Genomic DNA, 20,454 nt, shown 5'->3' with positions numbered 1-20,454 from the left:
CCTATTACATCATTTACAACTCAGCCATTCATTCACTACCCTATGAGATAGAGACACATGACATGCATAGTTACATCCTAACTGCACAGTTGGACTGTTATCCAACGGCTACATTTTCAAGCTGAAATAATAAACTATCTCAGCAGCTGCACTTATAAACTAACAATATCCATCATCAAGGATATAAAGGTCATATATATATATATGTACTTATATATACCGGAATGGAACTCTGTGATAAAAGCGCATGATCCAAGTTTCCTTAATGTAACACCTCGACCCCAAATTTCCCTGAATTTAACCCGTAATTAATTATTTAATTATTTAAGGGTATTTTAGTCACATTTTTAACCGGAGAGAGTTTGGGAGCGTGACTTGTATTTTTGGATAGGTCGTGCTGAGACGAGTTCATAGACACGTAGTGGGCTCGAATCGGAGTTGTAACGAGAGAGATAGGGTCAAAAGAAACCCAGTGGCACAATCGTAAATATTTCGAAATGGGATATTTTATAAAAATCTGGCTTTCTCTCTCTCTCTCTCTCTCTCTCTCTCTCTCTCTCCCGCGACTTCTCTCTCTCTCCCGTCGGCTCTCTCTCTCTCTCTCCTCGTATCTCCGGCCACCGGCCGCGGCTGCGGTCGGGACCGGTGCCAAAAGAACCGGCTCGGCCTCGGCGTCACGACCCAGCCCCCCCCCGACATCGGCCGCCGCTCCAGCCGCCGGAAAATGGCGATTTTCGCCCAGAACTTCGCCGGCTCCGATCTCCCTCCTCCGGCCGCCATTTCTGGCGATCAAGGTATGGAAATTCATCCCCTCTGCATGTTCTAGCTAATGGTTGGGTAGGAATTGATCGATTTGTAGCGTAGACAATTCGATTTTCGAATTGAAAATCGGCCGAACTTCGGCCGCCGTGATCGGCCATTTCCGGCCACTTTTTGGGGGTTGTCCAAGAACAAAAGTGACTCCAAATGGGGTGTTTTACCTAGGGTAGGAGTTTGGAGTCTCGGTTCCAAGATTTTTCGACGGACCGTAATCGCTTTGGACACCCGGTCTGCCCGCGCGTGTGGCGGCGCGTGGGCGAGGGTGGCGGCATGTCTCTGGTCAGTTTTGAGGTCCTCGTGCCGTCACGAGCGCGTAGGATTTCGCGGATCTCAATTCGGACGTCGTTTGACTATCGAACGGATATCGCCTATTGGGCGTTATCCGGGTTCGATAGGTTGGGACCGTTGGATGGTCCCGAAATTAATATATGTTAAACTAGGTATTTCTAGGATCGTGGAGGAATTCACGGATCGTGAATCGGAGCCCCGGATGTTCCGATTTAATATTTTAAAGTCTTTATTTTATATTAACCGTTAGATCGTGCGATCGTGAGCGATCCGACCGTCCGATCTGAACCAAACTGGTAGGACAAGTGTCCTATAATTTATAGAACCCGTAGGAACTTTCGGATCGGAGTTTGGAGGTCGTGGTCCCCGTAGGCCCGTGTGACCAGGGTTAGGGTAGTTTGACCCTTGGTTGGGAGTTATGCAATATTAGAATTAAAATATAATTATATGGTTGTACAAGGGTACAACAGAGTCTAGAACGTCAGTTGGAGTGCAACATGCACTACCTTAAGTACCTCCCCGGATTTTGGATTTACTACAAGCACCACCAAGTGAAAGTCAGGTCGCACGTGGCGTAGGTTATCCGGCGTGTCGACAGGCCCCATACGTGGCGTTGGTTGTACCGGCGTATGGGGAGATTTGTGTTATGATGTTGAGGTCCCACGTGGCGTAGGTTATCCGGCGTTGGGACAGGCCCCATACGTGGCGTTGGTGGTACCGGCGTATGGGGAGTTATGTGATTTGATGTGCAGGTCTCACGTGGCGTAGGTTATCCGGCGTTGAGACAGACCCCATACGTGGCGTTGGTTGTACCGGCGTATGGGGAGATATGTGATAGTATGGCATGGTCGCACGTGGCGTAGGTTATCCGGCGTGTTGACAAACCCCATACGTGGCGTTGGTTGTACAGGCGTATGGGGAGACTATGTGGAATACAGAGAAATGAGATGAGGTATCGCTTGAGAGTGGAATTATGTTTTATGAGAGAACTACGTGTGGCTTGATCCCTCAAGGAGGGTACGTAGGCAGCCTAAGGTTATTAGGTGCAGCCGCAGACTAAATGTTAGTCTTAAATTGTATTTGAATCGTTTGGTAGTTGGTTGAGAAATTTTGGAAGGCCGCAGGCCATTTATGTAAACTGCATGAATTTATATTGTGCATGCTGCCAGTTGGGAATATAAATTGTGTTTTTATGCAGGTATAAATTTTGGGAAATGTCCAATTTATAGGGGAGACTCTGCTGAAATTTCGGCAGAAAGTCTCGGTCTTTAGTAAGTGGGCCCGGCATCGGGGTGATGTCAGGAATTTCAAAGGGTTCGTCCCGGGTTTTGGAAAAATTCGGGGCGGGTCACTTAACCTCTCCGCGTTCGTTGAGATCTTTTACTGGATGAGATATGATGAGGAGGAGCACGAGGGACGCAAGCAGTGTGACGGCGGTCACGATCCTCAATACAAGAGTAATAATCCGCATACTTGTGGAGGAAAGCAGTGATGCGTCCATCTTCGCTTTCCCGCTGCACCGCTAGCGCCTCGGCCTCCGCCTGCAGGGTCCTGGCCTTTGGATAAGATTTGGGATAGAGACAGCTTCTTCTTTTTTTTTTTGTTGGATAAAGCAAAAAAAAAAAAAAAAGGACAGGTTAATTAGGACCCTGTATCTGCATTGCCCTTGTTTCTGTTTTTAGAGAAGTCAAGAGTTTCGTTTGTTGCCAAAATAGTGTATACAGAGATAGAGAAGAGCCGAGACTTTTACCCCTTTTTAGAAAAAAAAGAAGGTTCTCCTTCATTTTTTTTCCCCATCAAACGTCAAGATTTTTGGAGCTGCATTGTTTGATATTGGAAGATGAGGTATTTGAGCTACAAATTCCTTGCTGGAATTGCAATATTCGATGCTTCTTGAGATGCATGAAATTGAAAATTGGTACTTCGAAATTATATATAATACAAAGAATATCAAATTTCTTCCACTCTTATCTCTATTGAATTAAATTAATTGGAAACTTATTACACCATTAATATAGTCGTATTCAAAATTTTCATGTGATGAAATGAACTCTTGGAGAAACAAACATCACTACTTTAGATCATGATTTACACATCGATCAAAGGGGGAGAAAAAGAAACTATAAAACTAAGGTGTTTAAGACCCTGATCAATGGACAGCCAACCGCTGATGATGCTGCAAAATCTAAAACTTCTTGGGCAGAGCATATGAAGAGAGGACCGACAGGATGAAAGTGCAGACGAAGGCAAGGAAGACAAGTCCATCTGCTGCATATGACCTCTTGAAATATTTGTGATAGTAATCACTTACAGCTTCGCCCCACTGTTTCTGTAATTGTGCAGTCATAACAAATCCTGCAACAGATCCAGTAGCTAATAGAGTTGATATAACCTGCACAGATTAGTTTGACCTATCAAAAAACACACTTAATCCATTATAAATTATGCATGTGAGTCTGCGTATGCGCGCGCCTATTATATGTGTACCTTGTCGCCATAGAAATCAAGTAAGATGTTCCCATGATTTTCTCTTCTGAGGCGGACAACTGCAACTCCAGTTTGGAAGACTGAAAATGCAATTCCAATAACAATTGAGGAAGCCATGTATCTGCAATGAATTACAACCACCAACATACAGAGAACGTTGTCAATTGCTAAAAGTGAGTAATATTAAACTGAACTAGAAATCAATTGCTAAAAGTGGGCAATTACCGGTAAGGCACAAAATCATAAAAATGATATTTTTGATCCCTGTCGACTGAGAGAACATTGGAGACGAGGATGGCGAATGGCACAACCAGTAAAATGGTGGTGAGGACCCTCAGCCCAAGAATGGCAAATCGGGAAGTTTTTTGAGGAAGCACTGAAACTTGTCTCTGTGATTCCATCTTTGCTCTCTAATTAAACACAATTAATTACTAGTCATTTATAATTATCTGCATTAATCCCTGCTGGTGCTGGCCTTTTATACACAGATTAACTTGTTTCATTTGGCCAATACAAAAAGTAAACAAATATAATTTTTTTTCTCCGTTTTGTTCTTTAATTTCAACTCAGTTTCATATTGTTCCTACCGCCGGACAAAAGTAAAATGGCAGAAGAAAAGACAATTAAACAGCGAGAATTGTCCTGGATGGGGCTTAACTTTCTTGTGGGGTTGACTAACCCAAGTTTTGGCTATGCATGGTGGAGGTGGATTGGCTTGTATATTTATATTTTATACTATATGGAGTTACAAATTTATGAAAAATATGACAGGCCGGCAGCCACTGATTGGGAGGTTATTGTATGATCCGTAACGTTTGCGTTGTGTGAAATTAAGCTGGAAAACCCCCGAAGTTGATGTCAATTTTAATTAATTTCTGCAATACTGTTTTGGCCTACACAGCTTTTCAAAGTCATATAACATTTGGAGATCACCTAATTTTTTATTTATTAATTAATTAATGGGCTCACGCGGTTTCTGAATGGGGTACATGAATAAATTATGCTATCATTGTTAAATTTCAGAGGAACGGACTTACGGTCCAACATCGATATTGTCCTAATTTAACTACTCGAATATTCGGCAAGTATGAAATTTTATACAAAAGACATTGATGCTATTAGAAGTGGATTCATAAATTATATAATGTATTAGATTTTATCAAGTTTCTTATATGATACTTCATATTCTTCAATAATCATATGGTAATATATACCATTTTTCTCAATAGAAGCCGAAAATTTATTGTTTGGCCCCCTCTCACACAACATTCACACAGGGACTTCCAGGTAACAATAAGACAACATGAATTCTATGTTTAATCATAGCATATTATAAATTTTCGTGGAACACTAGTCCTATCAACTTGAGTCCAATAGCTTATGGCGAAAATTCGAAAGGGGTTTCTTTTATAATTACTAACACGCAAGTTGATTAACAAGCCTAATTATCATATTCATATGGGTATTGAGAAAGGAAAGGGCGGCCAAAAGGAGGTTTGTGGTTAATATAAAAGTCTACATGAGGGGTCCATATATGGCACCTTCTCTATAGAATTTCGCCTTGTTAGCCTTGAGTGTGGGCTAGCCTTAAGATCCATGGATCCCCTTTGTACCGAATTGAAGATGAAAAGCATGGGAACATATAATCATAGAGATCCTTGACACTTCCATTCATGGATGTCTTATTAGCAAAGGCACATTGGTTTGGCGCAATAATATTACATTGATCAAACTAACATCAAATCAGACCCAAAAAAAAAAGAGGAGAGAAAATAATATTTTCTCATGATTCATCGCATGGAAGAAAATTAACAAAACAAAACATATAATAAGGGGAAAATGTAAACAAAATTAAATCCCACAACCCAAAAAAGGAGAAGACATTTGCTTTGGGAAATAAATGGTTTTTGCTTTTGCGAGCAGCAATCAAACTTTCTTCGGGAGTGTGTAGGAAGAGATGATGGATAACATGGCAGTGGAGCAAAATGCGAGGAGAAGGAGGCTAGCTGATGCATATGCCTTGTCATAAAATTCGCGAATGTCAATCATATCAAATAGAGGATCTGCATCCGTCAATCTCTTTGTGTCTACAGTTATGGCAAACCCTGCTCCAGTACCACTTGCTAGAAGGTATGATATCAACTGCATGCCCAAAGTGGTATAATTTGGTTAGGTTTACATCCTCCATAATATTTTCATCCAATTCATTAATGCACACAAATATAGCGACTAAATCTCTACTATGGCGGTGTGAGACTATTTGTACAACTCTCACTTATATTAATTAGAGAGATGATACAAAAGGTAGTCGGTTAAGATGATACTACTCCATATATATATATATATATATATATATATATATATATATATAGGTCAGAGGAGAAGATGTATGTACCTTGTCACCAAAGAAGTCGAGTAGGAGAATGCCGTCCTGGCCACTTACGACATTATGGATTGACAATGCAAGTTGCAAGAGAGAATATGCAGTGCCAATGACGATTGTGGAAAGCATGTATCTGCAAATAATATTGATCTCAAGGTTCAAGTATATTAATTGAAAAGGAAATGCATGTTACAATAAAAAAATTAAAAATTAAACAAATCATGTGACGATGATCAGATTATTGGCTCATTAATTGCTTAATTACCGGTAGGCATAAATATCCTGAAATCTAAGTTTCTGCAGATAAACATCCACGGTGTTGGTGCAAAGCACTATTAGGGATATTAATAAGAGAAGGAAGGTAAAGATCCTCAATATTAGAGAAGCAAGCCGTAAAGATGCAGATGAATAAGATGGTGGCGGCGGCCGTGGTGGTGGTGGTGGTGCAGCTTCTTCTATTGTTGCAGCTGTTTCTGACATCTTCTTCTGCCTTAGCTAGTCCTGCAGCCAGCCACACCAAGCTTAGCCTGTACTGCAAAACGGATGCAAACTACTAGGGTCTTATATACAAACCATGCATAGCACTCATATCTAAGAAGCCATTAAATTAAAGATCCTGGATTTCGACCAAAAAAAAACAGAAGATGAGATCCTGGATTGGGTTAAATTGCAGAAGAAAAGACAATTAAACAGCGAGAATTCCTGGATTGGCTTAACTTTGTTGTGGGGCTGACTTACCCAAGTTTTGGCCATATGCATGGTGAGGTGAACTGCCTAGCTAGTATATAATTTATGACAACTATGACATGGCGGCAACCACTGATTGGGGGGTTATTGTATGATCCGTAACGTTTGCGTTGTGGGAAAGTATAAACTATAATGAAATTAAGCTGGAAAAACAAAGAAGTTGATGGCATTTTGAATTCATTTTCTGCAAGAGTCTTTTGGCTTACGACATCTTATCAGGATCGCGAGCCTCTGCAATTAGACTCTCTATATTTCATGCATTTTGTAAAATTTGAACCATTATAGTAATTTAATGATTAAATAACATGACACGTAAACTAACACTAAATTTTATTTTTTTATTTTTCTAACGTTAAGTAACTCCTACCTCTCTCTCTCTCTCTCTCTGACGTTTCTGGCCTTTCTTTTCCACTGTCCATCAGTTTCTCTCCATTGAAACATCAACCCCGGCACAATAACAACACCACCTCATTTATGTTCCTCCTGTTCCACCTCCCCATAGTTTTGGGGCATGAATGAACTGTGATTGACCCAAAAAACAAAAGGTAATAATGAGACAACATAAGTTCTATGTTGAGCATATATATTATAAATTTTTGTGTTACACTAGTCCTATCAACTTCGGTCCAAAGCTAAGAGAGGCCTATGGCGAAAAATTCAAAAGCGTTTCGTAGTTTTATATGTCATTGAACAATGTTGATGAAGATTTCAGAGTTTTTTTTTTTTTTTTTCAATTTCAATTTTAATAATGTCGCATTACTAGCTAACAGGTAAGTGTTTTTTCTTTTCTTTTATAATTACTATCACGCAAGTTGATTAACAAGCCTAATTTATCATCACATATTCATATGGTTATTGAGTAAGGAAAGGGCGGCCAAAGGGAGGTCGAAATTTTGTTTTATGCAATTTGTTATTGAGACTTAAATAACTAAATAATATAGAGAGAGAGAGAGAGAGAGAGAGAGAGAGAGAGAGACTCATACTCAATTAAAATCCTTGGCCTAAAAAAGAATTTTTAATTAAAATAAATCCTTAAATTCGTGTTTGATGAGTCTCCAAGATTAGTAAATCAACCCCTTTATTCAAAAAGCATGTTGTGTTTGGTGGAGTCATTCTATAGTGAGGGTCTTATCTAAGGTCACATCTCTTAACCGTTGAACCGAATTAATCAATTTGATCTAATAGTTAAGAAATAGAGTTTTGCTGGCCTTTCTAGGCTTGGGCTTAAGGCTTAGGTTTGGGCCTAAGCTTGGCTGTGGACCAGCCTTAAGTCTCATGGATCCTCGAGCACAAAAAGGGTAGTTTCTATGACCAAGTGGGTGGCCACTAGTACCTGTTTTTCTTGTAGTGCTCTTCTGTAGAGAATTGAAGATGAAAAGCATGGGAAGATATAATAATCATATAGATCCTTGACACTTTCATTCATGATCATGGGTGTCTTATTAGCAAAGGCACATTGGATTGGCTCAATAATATCACAATGATCAAACTAACATCAAATCAGACCCCAAAAAAAATATCGGTACATGCAAAGCTGAGGAGAGGAATCAGCCATATTACAACGCCAAAACAAAACAATAAGAGGAAATGTAAACAGAATTAAATCCCACAACCCAAAAAATATATATATATAAAAAAGAAAAAAGAAAAAGGAAAGACATCTGTTTTTGGAAATAAATGGTTTTTGCTTTTGCGAGCAGCAATCAAACTCTCTTTGGGAGTGTATAGGAAGAGATGATGGATAACATTGCAGTGGAGCAAAATGCGAGGAGAAGGAGGCTAGCTAATGCATATGCCTTGTCATAAAATTTCCGAATGTCAATCGACACAAATCGAGGATCAGCGTCCGTCAATCGCTTTGTGTCTACAGTTAAGGCACAAGTACCAGTTGCTAGAAGGTTTGATATCAACTCCATGCCCAAAGTGGTAATTTGGTTAGGTTACATCCTCCATACTATTTTCATTCAATTCACTAATGCATACAAATATAGCGAGTTAGTCTCTAGTATCACGGTCTGAGACTATTTACATAAGTCTCACTTATATTAATTAGAGAGATGATACAAAAAGATGGTCGATTAAGATAATACTGCTCCATATATATATATACACGCACCTTGTCACCAAAGAAGTCGAGTAGGAGAATGCCGTCCTGGCCACTTACGACATTCTGGATTGACAATGCAAGTTGCAAGAGGGAATATGCAGTGCCAATGACGATTGTGGAAAGCATGTATCTACAATTAATATTGATTTTCTACGGTTCAAGTAATTGACAAGGAAATGCATGTTATAATAAAAATAAATTAAACAAATCATGTGAAGATGATTATTGGCTCATTAATTGCTTAATTACCGGTAGGCATAAATGTCCTGAAATCTAAGTTTGCTCTGATTAATCTCCATGGTGTTGGTGCCAAGCACTATGAGGGATATTAATAAGAGAATGAAGGTAATGATCCTCAATATTAGAGAAGCAAGCCGTGAAGGTACAGAGGAATAAAATGGCGGTGGCGGCGGCAGGGGTGGTAGCGGTGCAGCTGCTTCTGTTTCTGCCATCTTCTTCTGCCTTAGCTAGTCCTGCAGCCAGCCACACCAAGCTTAGCCTATACTGCAAAACGGATGCAAACTACTAGGTTTTATACACAAACTATGCATAGCACTCATACCTACCAAGTACCTAGTCAATAATTTTTTAAACAAGTACCAACAAAAAAGGAAAGTTTACTTTGAAAAAAAAAAAAAAAGTATGCTTGACCCGGAAGTGAGGGCAAATTGGCAACAAAGCCATTAAAATAAGAGATCCTTTGTTGGTTTGCATTGAGTTTTAATGCATTCATCGTTTCTCTATCTGCTTGAGCATTATTATAAAGCTAGCTTTAGTTTAGTGGTGTTCTCCCAAAAACTCTCTCAAAAATCCCATTCATAAAAATATAAGAGCAAGATAAAGCTAGTGGCATGTAAGATTTTTGACTAGAATATCATGTTGATGCTTGCATGGTATCTCTTGAATATGATTTGGCATTCTTATCAGAATTCATTACGTGCAATTCGTTGTCTGTTTAAGCATTTTAATATTGACCGTACAGAGCCATGCCATCCCGCCCCTAGAGACTAGAAATTGAGTTGATTAAAAAGACAAGGAAAATAGTTGTATTTGTAATACAAGTTGACTTTAGCGAATGTGCTCCTCACTCTACATTCGAGTTTGAATCTCTTTTCCTGTAGTTTAGATTAATTTAAAGTAGATTATCGCTTGTATTAAAAATGAAAACAAAAAAAAAGTTTCCATGGTTATTACCAAAGTTTGAGCATTAGGTAGACAAGATCTTCTCATTGGTGACACCCTTCCATATTTCCCTTAGGTTATAAGTTAATTATTCTTAATGAGATATAGCTCAAGGCTTCAAGCCAGTAATGTACTTCACCAACGCAGTCCAAGCTCTTTGACTGTCAGATTTTGGTTATCTGGAAAATTGATTATGTTCTAATTAATCTTGCGTACGCTAGAAACTTACCCAATTGGTAAAGGCTAATGAGCAACTTTAAGATTAAAGTACTAAAACATGTCACAATTTAGGACCCCAATGGTTGGCACAACTATGTAGTTAAAATTAAAATTTGGGTTGATTCTCCAATGGAACTTTTCATCAAATTGTGTAACAATATCAATATCCTACCCACACAAAAAAAAACAAAACAAAACAAAATAAAAAAAACTTATTTTTATTGAAATTTAATTCTTGGTTACACAAAGTCTCCATTTATGATTTGATGGTACGTACGTACATATTATGAAAATAAGGGGACGTTTTTCGGTTGGCAGCAATCAAACTCTCTTTGGAAGAGTGTAGGCAGAGATAACTGATAATATGGCAGTGGTAACAAATGCGAGGAGGAGGAGGCTAGCCGATGCAAAGGCCTTATCGTCAAAGTTGAGCATGTCTACTTCAGATGCGTCCATCAGTCTCTTCAAGTCCACAGTCAGACCAAACCCAGCAGCAGCACCAGTTGCTAGCACGTATGATATGAACTGCATGCCCAACACAAGTTTTCGTATTAAATCCCAACCAAAAAAAAAAAATTCATCCCAGGAATGCCTAGATAGAGAGTAAATTGAAAATTCTTGTTTTGCCTATTGGGCCAGCGGGCCTCACTGGCTCAATTGACATGGGTTTTGTTTGCTAGAATAGAAGAGGGGAAAAAAAAAAACTTGTGGGAAGCTTTGGGTGCCGAAAATTAAAAAGGAAGAAAGTAAAAATGTACCTTGTCACCAAAGAAGTCAAGGAAGGGCATGCCATCCCCGCCCCTTACGATATTAAAGATTGTGAGTACAAGTTGCAGAAGACTATATGCATTGCCGATGACAATTGTAGCAAGCATGTATCTGCACCAATTTTACAATTCAAAATAATTAGTTAAGCGTTTCAAACTATAATAGACAAGAAAAAAGACCACGATCTTACCGATAGGCATAAAAATCAGTAAAACGAACTTTGGAGTCGTCATCGCTGGATCCTATGGAGTTCGTGGCAAGCACAATAAGTGATATCAACAAGAGAATGAAGGTCAAGATTCTCAAAATAAGAGAGGCAATCCTTGAGGATGCAGTTGCTTGTTGAGCCATCTCGATCGATTGTCTTCTTCAAGTATACTGGAAAATAGGTGCAAATGCTAACCTTTTATAAACGATATGCATTTCCAAGTCGCTTCAGCAAGTCAATGGCCTTATAACTTATAAGTGAATATCCTTCTCTTACGACTATAGGAGAGTTTACTTTGACAAAAAAACGTGGTTGACCCGGAAGAGATGGTAACTCATTGAAGGATCAAAGCGCCTGTTTGCTAGTTCATTTCATTGACTTGATAAAATCAAGTGCATATTTGTATTGGACTGCACGTTGGCCGTATATAGGTTTTTGCAACTCATTTATGGTTGAAATTACTTAGCTTTCGCAGCAATTAAATTACTAGTAGCCAGAAAGTGGCTTGCAATTGCAGCGCTGTATAGCTTGTCATTGCAGAAAGAGCTAGAAATCATGACCCATGTTATATATATATAGCTAGCTACAATAACTATGCCAAATGGAATGAACTGGGTACTGACCGAATAACAAACCCGGTTTGACGAATAACAAATCGGTTCTTCAAACCTGGTTAATCCAAGTACATTTCATAAATGACGGTTTGACGAATAACAAATCGGTTCTTCAAACCGGGTTAATCCAAGTACATTTCATAAATGAAAGACCATATAACAGGACAAGAGTGCAATAGCTGAGGTAGATTTTTAGGTTTGGGGAGTCACAAGCTTAAAATTATAGGTTTTTTTTTTCTTTCTAAAATCTAGATTTTTTTTTTTAAAGGCTAATATAATATGTTGGCGTGACTTGTGGATATTGACTTACTTTCCTTACACACCAAGAATTCATATTATAATTGTAATTGATTTACTTTAATTCCTGATTTCCTACTGCAAATAGATTTAGGAATTTATTATTTACTTGCCCATTCAGGTTTCGTTGTATTATAAATATGACCTCCTACAAGGAGAAGAATACACAGAAAATTCCTACAAACAAATATTCTCTCATAGTTTTCATATTTTAGCATGGTATCAGAGCCAGGTTCGATCTAGGGACCTGTGCTTGTGTTCTTCTTGAAATTTAAGTGCTCTTCTCCCCCCTTGATCTAGGGACCTGTGCTTGTGTTCTTCTTGAAATTTAAGTGCTCTTCTCCCCCCTTGAGAGGGGGGAGGGGGAGTGAAAGGGATATGTTTATTGACCTATCCCAATTACCTTGACATATTTCCATGAAGATGTTGCTTATTTCTTGACTCCGACGACCCCTTCTCTTCAAGGGGAGAGGAGGATTGAAGAGAAGTTGTGTCTGAGTGAATTAGCTAAAGTTTATATGGAAGAATTTATTGTTGCCATTGTCTCTACTGCCGTGCTCATGGGGTTCGGTGTTCTGCCTTACCTATTGCCGTGCTCACAGGGTTTCTGTGTTCTGCCTTACCAATTGCTGTGCTCACACAGTTTCTGTGTTCTGCCTTACCTACTGCCGTGCTCACAGGGTTTCTGTGTTCTGCCTTATCTACAGCCGTGCTCACAGGGTTTCTGTGTTTTGCTATGTGCCCTATTTTTTAGGGTTTGCTCTTGTGTTTTCGCTGTGAACTTTGTTTTAGTTTGTCACTTGTTTCACTCGTGGTTGATTAAAAGATCTTCTCTACAATTGGTGCTTCTCAAGTATGGTGTCCTGTGACTCGCTTGTCAAGTTGGGCCTGCGAAATATCTTTGCCCAACTTGAGGGGGAGTGTTGGCGAGTCCTTATTTCATTAGAATTTTGGTTACTTACCAATTATATTTTGTCCTATTGTAATAGATATTATTTTATTTAGTGTTATGGGGGTTGATGATTTTTTCAACCCTCATGGAGGTAGCACCACCGACTCATTCTCTCATTCTCCACCAACCATCGTTGAGTTGAGTGCCCAGATGGCTCCGCTCCTACAGATGCAGACTTTGACCCCGAACCCGATCCAGAACCCCGACCCCGACCTGACCCCTACTCCGAAGACGACCCCGACCTATACTTCGAAGACGACCCCGACCTCGACCCCGACCCCGACTCCGAAGACGACCCCGACTCCGACGACCCGACCCGACTCCGAAGACGACCCCGACCCGACTCCGAAGATGACCCCGACCCCGAATTTGTCTCTGATTCAGACCCTGATCCCGATTTCGACTCCGACTCCGGCCTCGACTCAGGCTCAGATTCCGATCCCAATTCCTACTCAACCTGTATCCTATGCATCTTCCGCTGCACAGATTATGACTTCTCGACTAATGACCCCGACACATGGACCAGATTGCGCATTTTGTGAAATCCGAGGATCAATTGGCGGATATTTTGACAAAGGCGATTTCCAGTAAAGCATTCCACAATTCACTAGATCAGTTGGGCATTGGCGACATCTATGTACCAACGTGAGGGGGAGTGTTGGCGTGACTTGTGGATATTGACTTACTTTCCTTACACACCAAGAATTCCTATTATAATTGTAATTGATTTACTTTAATTCCTGATTTCCTACTGCAAATAAATTTAGGAATTTATTATTTACTTGCCCATTCAGGTTTCGTTGTATTATAAATATGACCTCCTACAAGGAGAAGAATACACAGAAAATTCCTACAAACAAATATTCTAATATTATATTAGCTAGTTCAAGGCTTGATTGAGACCAATAAGAATGAATGAGAGATGAGCAAGTGTGTCATCAACTCTTAACTAGCAAGTAAAGATCCAAAGGAGGAAAGGAGAGAGAAAGAAAGAATCTTAGGACGATATATAAAGGTACTTTACCAACGCGTTATCAAGCTTTGACGGTGGAGAGAAATTTATCAGAGGCCTTCCTAAGTTCTTCTAGGTTGAATGGCTGATTTAATGAGACAAAATGATGATGTTCTAAATCTTCCTTGCACCTAGAAAACTCAATGGGGAATGACTAAATCATCAACTTTAAGATTAAAGTGAAACACGACACAATTAAGATAAGCAAAGTAGGCCCCTAACGTTGGATTAATACAAAATATATTAACATTTGTGACTCTGCATGGTCCTCTTATGTTATAACACGTTCACATTCAAAAAGGATATTAGCGTTGGCCACTCAAAACGCAATTCATGAGATAATATTATTATAAACTCAAAAACACACATCATCTATCTCTAGTTTTTGTGGCTTAAGTCAAAAGTTATAAGTACTTGGAATGGACTAAATTTTCTAGAGCGTTTATAATGATGGGATATGTTGAGGGGTTATAATGAGGGATTTCAATCCAATAGTCCAATAATAACTCTTTACTTAATCGTATAATTATTAAGAACCTGGCCCTTTTTATCACCCCTCATTGTAACCTAACGCATAGCTCATGTATAGGTTGATCGACCCCAAATCTGTGGGAAGTGTAATGCTTCGGGTGTTTGAGCAAAGATGTCAAAATTAAAAATCCAATTTTTCTGTTTCTTGAGGCTATCAGAGTTGCTTGGGTGAGAGATTGGAAGCATCTTTGGCTCGAAACAGACTCTTCTTTGGTAGTTCATTTTTTCTCCTCTACCTCTTATTCCATTTCTTGGTTTTTGAGTACGGAGTGGCAGAACTGTTTGTGGCACATTAAATAGATGAATTTTGTTTGCACTCATATTTATCGGGAAGGTAATTGTGTCGCAAATATGTTAGCAAATTTTGGTGCTGATAACCGTGCCTATTACTGGTAGGACTCCTTACCTTCATGGGCTGCTATAGCTTATGCTAAAAATTTAGTGGGTTTTTCCATGTTTCTCTTTCGTTGATTTTGTGTGTCTAGTTTGATCCCATCCTTGAGGTGGCGTTGTTGTGGGGTTTGGTCAATTATTCCTCCACTGTTTAATTATTCTTTTTAATAAATTTCTCCTCGTTCCGTCGAGGTTAAGGGAAAAAAAAAAAAGTTACCCTAATATATATTCCAAAGAAAGTCAAAATTCCAAAGAGGTAAATCATGTAGGTGTGTCTACTGAACATAACTTAAATGATAAAGTTAAAATCATGTATCCAAATTCTCTCATCATCTCTTACTTTTATAAAGGCTAAGTTTCCCTCACTCTCACTGAGACCAGTCAAACATTCCTCTCTCTCTCTCTCTCTCTCTCTCTCTCTCTCTCCTCACCCAAAAAGGTTCAATATAAGAAAGATAACAAAACAAAGTTTTGATTGAGATTTAGTGCTTGGTTACGCAAGCTTCCACATATGATTTTATGGTAGATGATGTAATGATAAAAGAAAGAGCTGGGAGGAAGATATATATATCAATCAATCACAAATTGCTTTCTTACACCTCAATGTTATGCGAAAGACTATATATGAAAGAAAAGATCTAGGCAATATATATTTGTTTATTATACATTATCAACATCATAATTATGCTCAGCGTCACCGTGCATGTTTAAGTTTTTATCACTTCACTTTCTTCTTTAATAATTCGCCAAAAGAAAGTGCTCTCATACCTACGAGTTCATTGGTTAAGCTTTTAGGCAGATAAAAAACAACTAAAACGAATATTCTTTTACTAGCTATTGGGTTTCTGTTTTATTTTCCTCTTTTGGCTTTGCATAACTTATTGCTTGGAGATGGCCTTGTAAGTTGTACGTATGGGGCGATACTTCACAATTAAGAGAAGCAACAACTGACACTACACGATGATCTTTTTTCTTTTACTCCGAGAAAAACTTGAATTTGGAGGACAATTAAAAAAATATTTTATAACTTATAACACTTTCATGTATTACGTTTTTAGTCTTTTCAAAAGCACTTTAAAACGGACAATCAATATAAACTAGATCTGTTTCATCAACGGTTATGAGTGACATACACATACATGAACGACGTAGGGTAGCATTCTCCTACTACTATTACTATAATACCTAATTAATAGGAGTAGTAAGAATTATGTTTTGTTGGATCCGTGCATATTGTAATTATATATTTACTATTGAGATTCTATGTAGAAGTGAGCAGGAATCTAAGTAACACATATATGATTGAGAACATGTGGGAGAACGTGAGGCCCCTGTATCCAAGAATTTTAGAAGCATAGATTGGAATCTGTGCGTGTGCCTGCAGTCCTTGTATATGAATATATATATATATCATCACACACAGACAGAGAGAAAAGATAGAGAGGGAGCGTTAGTTAAGAAGAAGAGCAAGGACAGGGACAGGGACGTCACAAAAAGGAAAAGCTGCCATGGAAACAGAGAGAACATCTTCACGCCTATCACATGTGATGTGGCCATCACCAATATTAATCTCATGTACTAACCAAAGCTTGGATTTCCGAGCTCTTTCTTCTTCTTCTTCTTCTTCTTCTTCGTCAACACCCAGATGGATCGGCTTTAAACAATTTCGTTAGTTTTGGATTCGATGCTTTATTAATATTGAATTAAAATAATACTTTTAACTCAATTAAAACCGGAAAATAGTTTTACAACTAGTTAACTATAGCTCCTGTAAAAAATTTCAAACATCACTGTCTACGACCAACGACCAACGACCAACCACAAAAAACAACCTTGACTGCTGTTGCTCTAGTGAGACAGTCGACAGAGATGGAGTTGCTTTTTTGACGGTTTTATTGCAGGCTTACACAGCTACCTTGGTTAGTGCAAAAGCAAATCCAAAACCCAGATTCCATTACCTCAAAAACAATAATGACTGTTGTTTTTACTTTAATTTGCTTTGATTAGAAAGGAGAGGAAAGACCAAAACCAAACAAATGTTAAGAGGGTCTCGAATTTTCTTTCTTCTTTTTGGTTTTTTCCTTATGCTTTTTTGACTCCGTGTAGCATGGTCCTATACCCTCTTCAGGTTAGTATATTTTCGCAACATAATTCCAAGAATCCTTGTTCTTTTGCATGGTTTTGAGTGGGATTTTGGCGTTTCTCTTAGCTTCTTTGTAAATCGTCCATCGATTTAAATCTGAGTTCACAACCAAAAAAACAGAAGTACGTCTCGTTTTGGTCAATTTCTTATAATTGCGTAATCATTCTGGTCCTCGCACTTGCAACCAAAAAAAAAAAGCAAACGTCTTCTAATTCACTACTCACTAAACCCTACTTTCCTCTCTCTCTCTCTCTCTCTCTCTCTCTCTCTCTCTCTCTCTCTCTCTCTCTCGCGGACTAAATTTAAAGTATGGGCACAAACTTTTTGGGCGAAGGGGGTGGGGGTAAAAATTGAGATTGAATGAACAGTACTCTTTCAAGTTCCGGAAATATCAAACAGAAATGACCCAACAATTGAGAGACTATGTAAGAGAAAGAAGCTGGCTTGCAGTGACCTAAAAACGAAAACTGATATATTAATTGCTTCTGCCTCTGGCAGTCTGGCAGAGATAATGTGGGCAATTTTTCGGAATAATGTCCAGCCTTTCACTGAAATTAATGAGTATAGCTAGCTTATAAGTAAAGATTAATAGACAAAACTTTGATGGACACAATTTCATAAAATATGTGAAGGAAACTTGGTACACATAGCATTCATATTTGATATATTATGACAATCTGGCCCTTCAAAATGTCAGATATTCCAAGTCTCCCACATGAATTACAAGCATATATATACTAGCTACTTCGGACATAAACCTCCCAAAGACTAAAGCAATAAAAAGGAAAAACAAACAAACAATTTCAAAACTAGAAAGCCTACCATTTCTAAGGTAATCTTTCAACAAAATATGAAGAGCTCCATCTTCCCATTTCATCTTACGTATATTTCCGGGCTTCAACTTCGAAAACTCATGAAAAGTTAGGGTGGAATAGGTTGGTTGAAACTTTAATATCTTCGCCAGTAGCACTCGATCATTTTCCTTTTGTGGAACCTGTAATTAATATAGTTGGGGAAGATCAAAGTGATCATATGATCAAGATCAAACTTCATAAGAGATGGCTGGTGGAAGAAGAAGTAGTGAAACCAGAAAGATCGGTCCAAGCATTGCCACCAGCACCATTATTACCCCAGTATTGGTGATGATCATTTCCAAGGCTGCCCAAAAAATTTCTTGACAAATTCAATGCTTGATGATTATTGTCTTCCATCTTCACATTAGCCATCTGAGTAGCAGCAACCCCAGGACCCACAGAATCCAATGGCTTAGACATTGGAAGGAGGCCAACATTTTGATGAACATTTCCACCTTCAAATTGGTACATCCCATGAGAACTAGTTGGTGGTTCCAAATTAGCCAAGAAATTAGGAAATTGCTGAACTTGATGCTGAAGCAGTGATGATCTCCAATGCTCAGTGTTGATCATGTTGATGCCTAAATTTGGCCGGACCGTCAACCGGTCCGAGCCAAACTGATGCTGTTGAAATTCAACATCAGCAGGTTGGTTCATGCCCCCAAAATTATTTAACCCTATCATGTCCCCGGAACCATAATCACCAAGATGATGCATAGAGGGTAAAAAGGGTAATTGATGGGGTGGTGGATGAGCCAAATGGCCTATGATATTGTCACTGGTGCTGCAGCTGTTGGAAGAGTTGACTGTGCTTGAGCTGGAATTACCGGCTGCGGCAGGAGATTTTGACCTGCTGCTGCCGCCGCTGCCTTTGCTTCTTTTGTTTCTTCGACAGCCTCCTCCGACCGGCACACTTCTCAACGCTCCTCCTCTGGTCCAGTAGCGCCTGCAGGTCTTGCAGAAGTGACGAGGCTGTGAAAGGCTGTAATTGTTGAAGTAGCAAAACTTGGTGTTTATGGATTCACATCGAGGGCATTTCAGTGCAGTCTCTGGCTGCGGCATCTTGGCTAGCCGGGCTCGATCAGACATGGATCCAGGCCTGATCGAGCTTGAGCCGCTGCCGCCACCTTCTGAATTACATCCAGCTTCTTGAGGTGGGGGCGGAGGAAGCTGATGATTATTCTGATCATTACAACCTCCTTGTTGTTGATGATTTGTTTGCTATGAAATCAAAAGGCAAAAAAGTTCAAAAATAAACAAAATCAATAACTGGTATATTCAAGAAAAGATATAGATTGAAAAAGGGTAAGAATATTTATCTTTAAATTCAACTTTTTTTCTTATGAAGAAGCTATAGAAGAAAAAATTGTTGAGAAAATGAAAACCCTTACCTGTTGTTGCCAGTTGGGTGGATCCATATAGACGGGAACAGATGAGAAAACCATGGCTTTCTCTTTTGTAAAGGGTTGATGTGGGTTTTTAGGGGATGGAGAATCACATCAACAAGAGATAGTTGCTGCTGCAGAAAGAAGGAGAAGAAAAGATCAGAAGGAGACGGAAAGATAAAGGAGGCTGGTGTTTATTTATTTTGTTCTTTGTTTCTCTCATCCCATCCCTCCACTCTCTCTCTCTCTCTCTCTTTCTCTTTTTGTTTTATTAAATTTTTAGGGTTTTGAAGAGAAGGAACCAATTTTCTTAGTCTTTAAGCTTCTTTTTGACGCTGTATTACAGTAACCCAAAAAGATTACTGACCAATGGCCATGCATGGAGAGAGAGAGAAAGAACAACCCTAAGTAGAGAACTTTAATAATATTAATATAATTGAGCTACACACATAAATAAATAATATTGATATGGAATTAATAATGAAAAGGTGAGTGATTGTGGGGATGTTTTGGGTGGAAGTGTCGCCATCGGGTATACCCTTGTTTTTCCGATCTTTCCTCGCAGACTGTTTATTTTTGCATGGAAATCTGTATACTATTATTATTATTATTATTTATTTATTTATTTATTTATTCATTCATTCATTCATTCATTTGTTGCTGCCTTTACGTAGATTATTATATTATAAAAGAAATAATTTGATGTACCCTAACCTCTTTTATCGAAAGATTATTAATTAGCATTTTGGAATTTGTAGTATTATTATTTACGAAATGTAATTCACCGTCAAAGTTTAGGATAAAATGGATGGTACAAGCTTATTCCCACCCAGGAATTGTGTCTAGCCAAAAGTGTGAAAAGAGATTGAAGTATATTATTGCTACTTGAAACTTGTATTAAACAAACCGTACTTAGTGATTCTATCCACATACCTTTTACTATTCAAAATCTTTCATATATGCCTATATATAAGTGAAAGTCTAAGACAAAGGTTCACGTGACCAAATTAAAGTTACATCGTAATACTATTAATTTTCTGACTATTATGTTTGTGAGTTTTCTTT

At 38.7% G+C, this 20,454-nt stretch overlaps 4 protein-coding genes across 4 annotated transcripts; all 4 read right to left on the bottom strand.

Moving 5' to 3' along the window:
- Positions 1-3,292: 3,292 nt before the first annotated feature.
- Positions 3,293-3,995, bottom strand: LOC117618370 (CASP-like protein 4D1). The gene is made up of 3 exons (XM_034347953.1): positions 3,820-3,995; positions 3,595-3,715; positions 3,293-3,499 (listed from the first exon to the last, which is right to left on the bottom strand). Exons 1-3 carry the CDS (start codon positions 3,993-3,995, stop codon positions 3,293-3,295), a joined length of 504 nt encoding a protein of 167 aa, XP_034203844.1.
- Positions 3,996-5,520: 1,525 nt separating this feature from the next.
- LOC117618369 (CASP-like protein 4D1) lies at positions 5,521-6,457 on the bottom strand. Its single transcript, XM_034347952.1, has 3 exons — positions 6,243-6,457; positions 5,990-6,110; positions 5,521-5,736 (listed from the first exon to the last, which is right to left on the bottom strand). The coding sequence occupies exons 1-3, from the start codon at positions 6,455-6,457 to the stop codon at positions 5,521-5,523; spliced, it is 552 nt and encodes a 183-aa protein (XP_034203843.1).
- Positions 6,458-10,431: 3,974 nt separating this feature from the next.
- LOC117619967 (CASP-like protein 4D1) lies at positions 10,432-11,360 on the bottom strand. The gene is made up of 3 exons (XM_034350043.1): positions 11,191-11,360; positions 10,991-11,111; positions 10,432-10,757 (listed from the first exon to the last, which is right to left on the bottom strand). The coding sequence occupies exons 1-3, from the start codon at positions 11,349-11,351 to the stop codon at positions 10,554-10,556; spliced, it is 486 nt and encodes a 161-aa protein (XP_034205934.1). The 5' UTR covers positions 11,352-11,360; the 3' UTR covers positions 10,432-10,553.
- Positions 11,361-17,741: 6,381 nt separating this feature from the next.
- LOC117618811 (dof zinc finger protein DOF3.6) lies at positions 17,742-19,662 on the bottom strand. Its single transcript, XM_034348543.1, has 2 exons — positions 19,396-19,662; positions 17,742-19,225 (listed from the first exon to the last, which is right to left on the bottom strand). The coding sequence occupies exons 1-2, from the start codon at positions 19,447-19,449 to the stop codon at positions 18,200-18,202; spliced, it is 1,080 nt and encodes a 359-aa protein (XP_034204434.1). The 5' UTR covers positions 19,450-19,662; the 3' UTR covers positions 17,742-18,199.
- Positions 19,663-20,454: the final 792 nt, after the last annotated feature.

Source organism: Prunus dulcis, chromosome 2 (genome assembly GCF_902201215.1).
Source record: "Prunus dulcis chromosome 2, ALMONDv2, whole genome shotgun sequence".
NCBI classification, from domain to species: domain Eukaryota; kingdom Viridiplantae; phylum Streptophyta; class Magnoliopsida; order Rosales; family Rosaceae; genus Prunus; species Prunus dulcis.
Note: the sequence above shows the minus strand (reverse complement) of the source record. Positions and strands in the feature narration are given on the sequence as shown.

Bases quoted from the DNA above. Each gene is read 5' to 3' on its own strand.
- LOC117618369 (XM_034347952.1), bottom strand. From the start codon at position 6,457: ATGTCAGAAACAGCTGCAACAATAGAAGAAGCTGCACCACCACCACCA. The intron at 6,111-6,242 runs GTAATTAAGCAA...TATTATTTGCAG, and splicing joins CAGGATATTTATGCCTACCG to ATACATGCTTTCCACAATCG. The intron at 5,737-5,989 runs GTACATACATCT...TTGGGCATGCAG, and splicing joins TCGACTTCTTTGGTGACAAG to TTGATATCATACCTTCTAGC.
- LOC117618811 (XM_034348543.1), bottom strand. From the start codon at position 19,449: ATGGTTTTCTCATCTGTTCCCGTCTATATGGATCCACCCAACTGGCAA. The intron at 19,226-19,395 runs GTAAGGGTTTTC...TTGATTTCATAG, and splicing joins CACCCAACTGGCAACAACAG to CAAACAAATCATCAACAACA.
- LOC117618370 (XM_034347953.1), bottom strand. From the start codon at position 3,995: ATGGAATCACAGAGACAAGTTTCAGTGCTTCCTCAAAAAACTTCCCGA. The intron at 3,716-3,819 runs GTAATTGCCCAC...AATTCATTGCAG, and splicing joins TATGATTTTGTGCCTTACCG to ATACATGGCTTCCTCAATTG. The intron at 3,500-3,594 runs GTACACATATAA...TAATCTGTGCAG, and splicing joins TTGATTTCTATGGCGACAAG to GTTATATCAACTCTATTAGC.
- LOC117619967 (XM_034350043.1), bottom strand. From the start codon at position 11,351: ATGGCTCAACAAGCAACTGCATCCTCAAGGATTGCCTCTCTTATTTTG. The intron at 11,112-11,190 runs GTAAGATCGTGG...AAATTGGTGCAG, and splicing joins ACTGATTTTTATGCCTATCG to ATACATGCTTGCTACAATTG. The intron at 10,758-10,990 runs GTACATTTTTAC...TTGGGCATGCAG, and splicing joins TTGACTTCTTTGGTGACAAG to TTCATATCATACGTGCTAGC.